Genomic DNA, 11,981 nt, shown 5'->3' with positions numbered 1-11,981 from the left:
ACCAGGCGCTCGGCGTAGATGCCCTGTGTAAAGCGCCTAGCCTAGAAAAAGCGTCTCTATTTATTTTGGTACACATTAAACGCTAGCGCCTACTGCCACGATGTTTATTTATTTGACAACAACAACAATACTTATTTGACAACAACAACAACAACAGCACATTCCTTATGACGCCGTCTTCGAGGGATCTCTTCAGAAGTCGTGCAGACCACTGCTAAATTGCCCGCACTAGGCCGCTTTTTGTGGCATAAATGATTATTTCGAAGAGTGTGGGGTGTGCTGGAAAAACCAAAAACCCAGCCGAACGCTGCAACCTCGAGTCGTTGCAATCAGAAGAAAATATGTTCGGAGACAACCGTAGGTTTCGCCAAGCGTATTGCGCCACCAATTTTAACTGTTCATCGGACAGGCAGCCACCTGTGTAAGGGAGGCTGTGGTCCACGTTCAACCAGTTTTTATTGTTTTTGCACAAAGAAAACTGTTTTTGTTTTTTTACATTGGGCGGAGGAATGATAGCGTACAGCCCCTGAAGCGAGAAAGAGGCGAGCGCCGTTGAACGGGAAATGTAGGAACCACTCAAGAAACCCTTTTTAGTTTCGGAACACGCATTTACAATTTTCGGACGTGTAACGTAATTTCCACCCAATAAATCGGTGCTTCGCGAAGCAATCAGCGTAAATATCGCTCCTTTCCGCCGGAAAACAAAGTAACTAGACGCCAAGCGCCCACCATACCAGCAAAGGCAAAAAGAGGCAACTCGAAAATAAACCGCACTAGATGTCTCTACCATCCCTCAAGCCGTCTGATCGTAGTTCGGGGACAGGAAAATTCGTCGTGTTTTATTCCCGTGCGGTCCTTGGGCGCGGATTTATCGTGCTGTAGTCCAAGCTGGTGACCGCCAAACATGGTAAGCGTCGATCGCGGCCCGAGCGTGCGTTCGTAGCCGCACGGAGCTCCGGAGAGCCCTTCCGTGCGTGCCCGTAGATCGCTCGGGGACCGCTGCTCACTGCAGTGACTGCATGCGACGAGCGTTCCCGTACAGGCCCCTCGGCCTCTCACGCCCTTCCTACGCGCCCGTTGTCGCCGTAATGCTCGTCCTTCGGAGCGCTTTAATGCCCTAGGCCTAAGGATATTGGAATTTCCGGGATGCAAGGGGAATTTTTTGCGCCTCCGAGCGAGGCTTGCGGTGTCGCGACGCAGCCATGGCCGTGCGATGCCTCTTTCGAGCTATCTTTTTTTCTGTTGATTTTTTTCTTTACTTCTGTAGCAAGGGCGGCGCTAAACCAGCAACAAACGAAACGCTGCAGGCAGACAGTGTTTGCGGTCGAACCGTTTTGGTGGGTCAACCGACCAAACGCGCGTATGATCGTCTGTCCGTGCGCTGGAGGGCGTTATCTTTTTTTTTTTTTTTTCTTACACGCGCATCCTACGTATCGGAGCTGTTTGAGGCAACAAAAATCGGGGCACCTCGCCCCTTCGTCGCTACAACGAGAAAAAAAAAAAAAACGAATTGCAGAAACGTAAATTTTTTAAACCCTCCGCCGTGAAAGCTAAAGTATTCGCCTTGTACTTCGAGTTTGAAAAGGAGGGGTGCAAGAGCGCGTCGTTGGTTGTAAAAAGGTGTACCTCATTCCCCGAGGCCACAACGCGTACTACGTTGAAGCTTTCGATTGTTTTGCGGGTCCCCCCGGAGCGATTTGACTTGGTAGTTTTTGAGCCCGCTCCGTGAAGCGTGTCAGCCGTTACACACCACTGATCGTTGCGCGGTGTCCGTTGCGCTGTAAAAAACCGACCTTCACCGCTTGCCTTCCCCGAGCTAATGACCCCCCTGATTGCGCCTGTAATCGCAACGACTCAAAACAACCTACCTGATGTTGGCGTTGTGTCGTCTGTTTACACACCCATCTGAATTAAAACCTGTCTTCGTGCGTTAGTGCGTTGAATGACTGCGCTGTTTTTTTGACGGTACGTAGGTGGTGCAAGGTGGTTGGGGTAGATTTGCAATGCCGCGAATGAACTGCTTGATAAAAAAAGAACTTCATTGAAAAAATGCAATGCGAAGTACGTGTAGTATGAAAATTGGCTCTCCCCAAATCGGCACCCGAGAAGAAAACATTCTTTATTGCGGGTGTGCATGAAAGCAGCTACAAAGGTTTATTCAACGTGAAAATCACGCGGAAATTTTATTTTTCGCGGTTCGTTTTTGCGAGCGCGGCTGTGGTTTTCTTGTATTGAGTTGAGGTGCATGCCCACGTCTACGGGTGTATACATTTATTCACTGCAGATGTGTAAAAAAAGTGTAAAACATGCTCACCTAAGTTGCTTTCAAATGTCCTTAAAAACACCCATGAAACTGCTCTGTCAGCGAGAGGGTTTAAGGAAACACAAAGAGCAGTTTCACGCACACTGTCAGTCGCTGAAATTTGTTCAGGTTGAAGGCTATGTACGAAATGGTGGACCGGATACAAATTTTGTCTCTGAACACAATTTGAGATGTATAAATGTCCATTGTTGACTCTGCACACCTAGGTGGCAAATGGTCGCTTCAGATAGGCCACTTCTCTCCGTTTTTTCGCCGAACTGCTTTTGTTCAGTTTTGCAATGAGTGTGTCGACCTATTGTCCTTTCGGTTGCTTTTTCACTGTTAAGTGTGTTTTTCCACGTGTGCTCACAAATACGAGTTCCAGGAACATTACTCTGCCATTAGGTTTTTTTCATGAAGGTTGTGATCTGGAAAGGCGTTTTAAAGATGCTGCCAATAACTCCAGAATCAGTTTTATGAATGATTTTTATGTGTACTGTCAATTGGGAAAGTAAATTCTTAACTCTTTCTACAAATTCTTATTCACAATTAAGCTAATCCTGTTGTTTATTCTATTTCGGTCACTGTACCTGTAAGTATATATCGGTATTTTCTCTCAATTCGTTATTTTTGCAGTATTTGGGGTTTTAGTTTACGAGAGCATTAAGGTTGAAATGATTGGAGACAAAAATAATGTTACTTCCTTCATCCCCTTGTCACATGGAGAATGCAGTCATCATTTACAATTGTCTGGCATTGCAGCTCTCAGTAATAGGATTCGTAATTTGATGAAGTAAAGTGCCAGAGATTGCAAGTTTCTTTTATATGTCTTGCATGTAAAACACGGAAATGCATTGTTGAGCACTTGTACAGTGCAGAAAAAAGGAAAAGGTGCTTTGTTAGCAATCATGAGCACAAGTTTTTAAAGGGCACCTTTTGGATCTCTTTATGAATCATGAACGCAGGATTAAAAACCCAGATAGTTACCCTGCAACGTTTACCCACACAAGGGAACTAAAATCTGGCAGTGCAGAGATCGCACGATAGGCTAGTGCAGCGAGTTCCAAAAGGCGTATTTTTTGTTCCCATGTTTTATAACGTCCGGAATGATGAACCTGTCACAAGGATAAAAAAGTCCTCAAGGATGATTAGTGTTCTGTGTCATGTTTGCCGTTCCGGATGTTCGTAGGCAGTCTAAAATGCTGTCCTGCATTTTATGACTGCCGATCCGCCATTTTTTTACGTGTGATTTATTACCCATGCCTCGCCCTAAAATCGTAGTCTCTTAAAACCCTGGGTTTTCATTCCTTCAGTAATGTTGTTGTAAAAAAAAGCTACTTAAAATTACTTGCCATACTTTTATCAAGTGTTATCAGTTTTAACTGAAAAGTAACAAGCCTCGCTTATAACAAATTTAAAGGGGCCATCAAGACAAAGTAAAACCTTGTTCGGTTTGAAGGAAGTACCATTTGGTAGTTCACTCAGCTGCATTCCAGCCACAAAAGACATTTCTTTAACTGAACAAAATGCTACAAATATTGACAAACCTTAAAGGGACCCTGAAACAGTTTTTCCAAATTTTTTTTGAAATCTTGAGGGGGGGACGTGAAGTAAAACGTAAAAGTAAAACGACTTTTTTATTTATGGGCTAAATTGAATGAAATTAGGAGCATTTATGTAGCTAACCAGACTAGTTCCCTGAAATTGCAATCAGCATAATTAACTAATTACAGAAGAAGTAAACGATGTTTATGTCAGTGTGTTCAGAAATGCCTATTCTGTGCAAGAAAGCTGTTAAATTATTGCATTGTATCCTTCAACCATAAAGAAAGAACAAAAGTTCCACCTTCCTTTCGAAATCAGAAATAGTTTCATGTCAAAAAGAAAGTGAAACTTCTCTCTTTCTTTTCGGATACCTAAAGGAAATAAAGCAAAAATCGAATAGCTTCCTTGCACAGAATAGACTGTCCTGATCACACTGAGATAAAAATCTTGAGTTCTTGCCTAATTAGTTAATTAATCTTGGAGCAGCTTTGTGACGGTAATTAGTCTGGTAACTCAAAAGGTATAGAATATATCTTTACCCTGATTTAAGTTTTGTTATTAGGTTAGTTAAATACATAAAATTGCCTAAAATAAATTTGGTCCATAAACAACAAAAATAGTTTTACTTGCCACGTCCCCCCTTTAATGCTTGCAGAACGTAGTCACCCAACACACCCAGTACTTCGATTAGGGGGTCACAAAGTACCTCAGCCAGAAATTACTGCTGCTCTATGCCCAGATAACTTGTAAACTCGCTCGAAAGATTCTTCTCTCTTTCCCGGTCTTGACGTTCTTCGACAGCCCGAATTACGTCACTGAGGCCATGTAGCGGCTGTTGGCCGGTTTTCCTTCAGTTGCAGCAATGAACGCTCTTCGATAGCAACTTTAAAAATAAGCCACAAAAAACAAAGCAGAAATGGAAGGTGTATCTGGTGCGACGAGCAAATCGCGCAACGCTTCTCCGTGCTGGCGATAACTATGGCTTTCGCAGTGGTTCCAGACGCGAAGGAAAGAGTGAAAGCGCTTATCGAAAGCGTTGCAGGGTCCCTTTAATTTTGCATAACGGTGATGTAATATGGGCAGGAGTGATGCATTATGGGCCAGCATGGAAAACAGTTTTCAGTGTTCACTGCATCTTCTGAAAATCATCTTAGATGATTATTTTCGCAGCAGATATGTTCATGTTTTTCTTCTGTTCGTCCTTGCTTCTTTTTCTTGCGTTGCCTTGTGTTTGTTATCACCGCCTCCTGCTTGTTTTTAATCTTTTTCCATCGTGACATTTTGCTGTGTTGTTTTGTATTGTTTGCTTTTCCACGCTAGTCCCGAAGACATTTGCATTCACTTTAGTCTCCGATGAGTCATCGTAATTTATTTGATAAAAGCATATCCAGTTGTTTTTTTCTTGTTCACCAAATTCCGATTGTATCCCGACTGCATGTTTTTTCACTGAAGGGTTGGTCTTTGTCAGTCATCTCCACTACCGTTTGCCTCCCGTTTCTTAGTTTGTCTGTTTTGCAAAGAAGGAAACTCGAAGAAAAAATGAATCACTCCCATTTGATTTGAAAAAGAGGGAACACCATGTGCTCAATGTACTGCATACTTATGAGTCGCATCCATCTTTTTTTAATTGGGGCCAAATGGCACGAAAATGCTTCTTCGCTTACTTTCTCCGAGGAAAAACACAGTGCTTGCCTGACGCAGTTTAAAGAAGGGGATTGCATCGTGCCTTTCATTGCAGTCCAAAGCAAAAACGAGCATTGAGCTGTTTAGTTTCAAACCTGGCTTGTGTAGTGTATATTATGGTTTGCTTTTTCTAACAGCAAGTTCGATGGAGACACTTGATTGGTTCGAATCACAGGCGTTAAGCTGGAGGGGACGTAGCTAAGGGTTGCTTGGTGGTGAGTGGTGATTAACAATCTCTTCGCAAACTGGTTAGTTTTTTAGCGAGTTGCTCTGGTTAGTTTGCAGTGCAGGCACTTAGCGTGATTAAATCACAATTTCTTGGAAGATTTTCTCGAAGCCCCTCCCTCCCCGATTATGCACATCCCTTCATTTAATCTCACATTACCCCCTTTTGCGCTGTCGGGTTTCTTTTTGGCATAAGGTGGCAACCCTGTCTCAAATTTAACTCCTAGCTGTACGCATTACTAAACAGACTGTGGGCTGAAACGTAAATTTAGTCGCATCCTGTTTAGAGTTTTGTGAGGGCTTGAAGTTTTTGTTTTGTAACAATGATGTTGTAGCCCTCTCTGAAGTCGTTCGACATGATATACATGGTTCCATGGAAATATTTTTTGTGCAAAAGGAGGACTGCGGAAATAGTGTCGGTTGCCCCGTCTTGTTTTTCTGTCTCACTTTTCTCTAGAACCATATTTTCCCGTATAATGGGAGTGACTTTTAGTTTTGACCAAAAGACTGCAACTTTCAGAGCTCTTTTGGAGTTTCTTGAATGATAAACATTGCCTTGTTTGTTTAGAGATAATTGCTCTAGAGGGTGGCTTTAGAGGGCGTCGCTTTAGAGGGTAGCGCACCCTTGTTTTGTCAGCCTTGTTGGTGGTCGCTCTGCAAGTTTTTTGATGTGGCATTTTACATTACTGAATAAAATGGAAGGAAAACGATAGAGAAAAGTATTTTAATTATTTATAAACAAGCAAAGCAATGCTTATCATAGGCGTAGAAAGTAACCGCGCGATTCCGCAGTGTGGAGATTGGTAACGCCGACAGCCAGAGCGGTTGCATAGCTGACTGTGTCAGTAATTTGCAACCTATGCCAGTTGTGTATACCGTATTTTTGTGATTCTAAGCACCCCCATTTTAAGCACCCTCCTCTACTTTCGGGGAAAAAAAAATTGGAAAAAAGAAAGTTTGCACGCGAATCTAAGTACCCCCTTTTCTAAGCAACCACCACAAGGTGGATTTAAAATGCGTGGAAGCGGGCCCAAGTTGACGTTTTGCTCAAATCGTTTATGAAGTTTTTAATTAAAAACCACTTCGGCAGAACAACAGACGACCTGCCGGGGGATACTGAGATTCGCGCCCCAAGTGGCTCAAAGAACTTGAATGACAGGAAGGGTGACTGATTATCAGACGTAAGCAGTGGTTTCACTGTCCGTACCTATTTCTCTATTGAATGTTTGCCAAATAAAACATTACTTCTTGCGCCTGTCTCGCCGAGATACGGCCACGAACAAAAGTGGTGAAAGTGTGTGGGGGGGGGGCTGGTAATTTAGTTTTTTCGAATCCAAGTACTCCCCTTCACTTCGAGAATTGTGATCATGGAAAAACGGAGGGTGCTTAGAATTGGGTAAATACGGTATATGTAAGATGCCTACCGGAAATAAAAAAGTGCACTAGCACCCGTGTTCGACCTCGTGAATCTTTCAGCTGTTCTTGTACTAGGCAAAACAGAAATTCAAGTTGAAATAGAGTTTACTGCCAGTCGTACTGAGAGAACCACTTTAATAACATTTAAAATATGTCCCTCTTTAAAAGCATCCACTCAGCAGAAGTTTGAGTGTTTATTTTTATTGCAGTGAAATGTTCCTGCCTTACAGTTTTCCTTTTTTTTTTAAAGAAAGATGTTGAAGCTATTCCTGCCAACTACACTTGGCCATCGGCAGTTTGTGGTGTCACGAATTGTAATTCGGTAAAATGTGAGGGGCCAATACTCGTTTAGATATTTTGGCATCTTCGCTGTTTTTAAAGATCAGCTGCTTCCACAAGAGCTATATATATACTCATGTCAGCAGCCTCTTAGTGTACGGATAGAGGGCAGCTTGTCTTTACACTTCCGTATTCCTTTATTCAACCAAATCACCCAACCTTCTGCATGGCGATTGTCAGATGTAGTTCTGCAGTGCCCAAATGGGCGAGACGAATGGAGTCAACAGTACAAGCATTTGTCCTGTTTGCTTCTTCTGTCGCGTGCGGTGCTAAATTTTCTGTCATTCCACAAATGAAACAGGTCTGCTCAAGTTCTTAAAGTGCATTGTCAAAAGTTTTCTGAAGCAACTGATGTGAGTGGGTGTGTTTTAGTACACCATGCTACCCTGTTGCGGGTTAAAGGCTGGTTAGTTCAGACAGCGTCATAGCTTTAATTCCTGGATGGTTGGTGACTCATTTAACAGTGGAGGAACAAACCAAAAATTCCCAAGTGCAAAAGACCTTATCTGTCATTAAACGATCCTTGGGAAAAGATGGAAGGGAGAAGGCTAAGTTATTTTTTATTGCTCCACTTTTATATTGTTTCGTTGGTGCTACGGAATTGTGTTATTAGTGATCTGGCATTTTGGGCGCCTTGTTAGGCTGCTGATTTTAGCCAAGTGTTCGCTGTAGCAAGCAGATTTAGCAGCGATGCAGCGAGAAGACTTTGTCCATTGTTTTAACGTCGTGCGTCTTTTCTTTTTCCCAGGGAAACGAAAGCTCTCTCCCGATGGAGATGTGCTCCAACTGTAAGTATTGGCGTCACCGTGGATGAATGAGTGACAAATGAATGGTTGAGTGACTGACGAGTTTATTTTGTATGTAGGCCATCTTACTCGGTGAACAGTGCGCGAGCTGGAGGGTTGTAAAGATAAAAAATCTGTCCAGCTGGGTTCAAGTCCTCGGATTAGTACTAATGGGGAACGCCTATGGCCTGCAGAGTACTTGTAGCCTTCAGACGTATTAGCATGCAGTAACTCTATCAGGCAGCAGGAAATGGAGAATACATTAAAGCCGACTGGACAGTATGAAAAAAGAAGTTTTTTCTAAATTGGTAAAACTTAGAGTGCGATTGAACAAGGACGACAGAAAGACGACAAACACAGTTGCTCTCTGTCGTGTTTCTGCCGTCCTTGTTCAATCTTGCTCTAAGTTTTACCAAATATGAACCAACTTGCCCAACAGTGTATTCTGCTGAAGTTTTTTCTTGTGTCAGGGTCGTCACTTATAGTTCTTTTTCTTTTTGTGTTGTTGTTCTTATGAATAATTTGGTTTTCACTCTGAGGGGAGGCAACCAAACACACCATTTCAGATGAGAGGGAGGGGGTGGGTCCCCTTGTGTTGACTGAATGGTGTTTGGAAAGCCCTGAGGGGCATTCTTTGTACTGGACGGTCATTCCGGTTTTACATGTTGGCTACAGGCCTGACAATATCAGCGCTTGCTGGGCCTGAGCTTTTGCTTTCTACACAGCCGTGTGAAAATGTTATGCCGTGCAGATATTGTATTGGTGTCACTGCTCGGGTGTACCGTATTTTCACGATTCTAACATGCACTTTTTTTTGGTGAAAGTAGCCTTCAAATTTGTGTGAGTGTTAAAATCGGGCTCAAAGCCGAAATCTGCTTCAAAGTGCCAAGCAGCGTTGCCATGGGCACAAACTCCTCCAAAAATCCAATTATAAATCTGCGCGGTGGAATCACTATGAAGTAATTTTTTTTCGAATTTTTCTACACAAGCTTACCTGTGCATTAAAATTAGGAGTGTTAGAATCGTGCAAATACGGTATGCAAAAAAAAAAAGGGAGCAGTTGTATTGTGTGGTGTTTTTGAATACTTGGCAGAGTTTTTTGCTTTGCACCTGGAACCTAATTGTACAGAGGATAAGTTGCACTGAATTTTCTCCAGTACCATGCTGGAAACTTGTAAAAAGACTGGAAACTTGTAAAAAGATAGAGCAACAGTAATAAGGCTGTTGTGTTTTCTTTCTTCACCAAAAGTTTGTGTTTAAGATCTGACAGTCCCCTCTCCTATTTGGCCTTGCGCAACATCAAGTTCAATCCAAAGCTTGTCACGCGAGTTGTTGTCTGAGTGCAGTTAGCAAGGGGACGGTTTGGAGCGCTTATTATCGACTACTCGGAATGTATTTTGGGGTAAAGTCTATTGTCCCAGCAATCTCATCCCGCAAGAATTATGAAAATCGTTCACAATCACCGAAACTATGCGCTGTGAGAAATCTGGCATAATTGGTCCCTCTCAACTCAACCGCGGAGAATGCGACGAAAGCTGCGCGCTCTCTCCCGGAAAGGGAAGCGGCTCGCGGCATTCTCTTTGGTCGCCTTCGATATATCACATGCCGGGGAGCTTTCTCCTTTTCTCCACAACTTGGAGAAGCCTATTTCCGGTCTGGTGCCACAAGAAAGCAGGCATGACTGCCTGCTCGCAAATTTGTGCTCAGGCTGGTAGGGCGTTTTTGAAGCAACAAACGTTTGTTGTCGAGTGGGCTCGTTTAAAGTGGAATATTTAGTTCGTCACTCACTCTGCACGCACTTAAAACACAAAAGAAAGGCCAAAACTATGCGTACATGTTCAGGCATAGAAGAGTTGGTACACAGCGTCGATGACGGCGGATCGTCACAGGAAATGCGAGAAATAAGCCGCGACATTGACCAGCGACAGCCAATAGGACAGCCACGGCCGCAATGAACGTCGTTTAGGCCATGCCAGGGGTGCATAATGAGGAAAATTGAAGAGAGCGTGGTTGGTTTTTCCACATCTTTCACAACAATTGGCGCGCTCACCGCGTCAAGTGCACGTGTAATATTTGCCTCCGGTATTCCTGGCAGTGTAATCCAAACATCGCAAAGGTTTACTCGCACTGCACGAAGAGTGTTGCAGGGTCCCTTTAAAGAGCAGCCTATTGTTGCCGGGCCGGTGATAAGTTAGTCTACTCTTTCGTTTAAGTCCCTATCAATTTTATCCTGTTTCGCCGTCAGCAAGAAATAGGAACAAATTGCGAGCCCTTCCTTTTGGTGAAAGTGGGTGACCATCAAAGCTGTATAAAATGGACATCACATGCATGACTAGAGAATGTACACGTTTACTTTTCTCATTATTTGATAAAGGCAGTGACTGTGATTGCTTCATAAAATTTGAAAGGACTAGTTTTGTTCCAGCAGGCAAATATGGGCTGTTTGTTTCCCTCCCCGTAGCAACCGATGTATTGACAGCAGTAGTTGGAAATTCAGTAGCGCTTGCAGCTTCACCGTAAAGTACCTTTTTGGGACGATTAAATGAAGCTCGGCATAAGAATAGTCGTCTGAGCGCCCAGTTGTCGTGTAATTGTTTTTGGGAAAGTTTTGATACAATTACTGTTACAACCCCAGGTGGAAATAATATTTTTTCTAGCTGAATTATTAAACCAAAAATTTCTTCTAGCTAGAAATAGGCAGAATTTATAGCTAGAAATTCGGTTTCTAGTTCATTTCTAGCTGGATTGAGATTTTGTTCTGGCTGGCAGCTATTACTTCCCAGCTAGCGTTTGTCAGTCCAGTGGGAAAAAAAAAAAAATACTGCAAGCTGGGAATAATCGTCTCTAGCTCAACTAAGAATTTTTTTTAGTTGGAAGCTGTAAATTCCAGCTACAATTTATAAATCTAGTCAGAAATGAAGCGGGAAATTATGATTTCTTGCTAGAAATGCTCTTTCCATTTTCACGGGAGCCGGAAGTTTTGTGCTGAGAGCTCGCAGTAAAGTTGGCTTTGCTGCAAGGCATTTTTCATCACTCACAACAAAAAATGCACAGAACCGCAGCCGTGAAAAGCTTCTTCATTTTGAAAGTGTAAACTTGCGGAAGAGTCAAGTTGTGTGTGTGTGTTTTTTTTCTTACCTCTCGTTTTAATCAAGTTTACTTTATTTAGTTTTTCTTGTGCATGCCATGCTGGCACAGCAGTCTTGCTTTCACTGTGGAGCCCATTATTATAGGGTATATAGTAGTAGCTCCATTTAAAAGTGAGCCTAACAAAGAAGTTTGTCATCCCTTCCTAAACAAAGTTGAGAGAAACACAAAAGCTAAATTTAGTGTCTCCAACCTTTGATAAAAGTGCGTCCAATCAATCGTCAGCCCTTCAAATGCCCAAATCGCAAACAAAAAACGAACCCATGCAGTGATATCTCGCGCGCTACGTAAACACATCTACGAATGATCAAAGTGTATACCGATACGTGGCTTATCAGATAAAGGTATACTGTTGTACTCTTTTCATTTCATTTCATTTATTAGTTCCTTAAAAGCCTGAAGGCATTACATAAGGGGGGGCAAATACATATAGGGAAGACAACAAAAAAGAAAGAAAGAAAAAAAAATAGTGACTGACATACATCAGTCAGCACAACTAACAACAACAAAACAAAAAAAAGCAGATCAGAGAAAACTAA

At 42.7% G+C, this 11,981-nt stretch overlaps 1 protein-coding gene across 3 annotated transcripts in view; it reads left to right on the top strand.

The window, feature by feature from the left end:
- The first annotated feature begins 726 nt into the window (after positions 1-726).
- Positions 727-11,981, top strand: part of LOC144142537 (calcineurin subunit B type 2) — a 34,743-nt gene continuing 23,488 nt past the window's right edge. The window contains exons 1-2 of one of the 3 annotated variants that reach the window (XM_077674119.1): positions 727-907; positions 8,259-8,298. Coding sequence is in view for 1 of the 3 variants with exons in the window: in XM_077674121.1 (XP_077530247.1) it covers positions 905-907; positions 8,259-8,298 (43 nt within the window). In the remaining 2 variants the exon portion in view is untranslated. The remainder of the gene's footprint in view (positions 908-8,258; positions 8,299-11,981) is intronic. The other 2 variants (XM_077674120.1, XM_077674121.1) reach the window with 2 other exon arrangements.

Source organism: Haemaphysalis longicornis, unplaced genomic scaffold, assembly GCF_048455015.1.
Source record: "Haemaphysalis longicornis isolate Haplotype H1 unplaced genomic scaffold, Haemaphysalis longicornis Haplotype H1 scaffold_6, whole genome shotgun sequence".
Taxonomy (NCBI): domain Eukaryota; kingdom Metazoa; phylum Arthropoda; class Arachnida; order Ixodida; family Ixodidae; genus Haemaphysalis; species Haemaphysalis longicornis.
The sequence above is the reverse complement of the archived record's forward strand: the minus strand, read 5'-3'. Positions and strand labels throughout refer to the sequence as shown.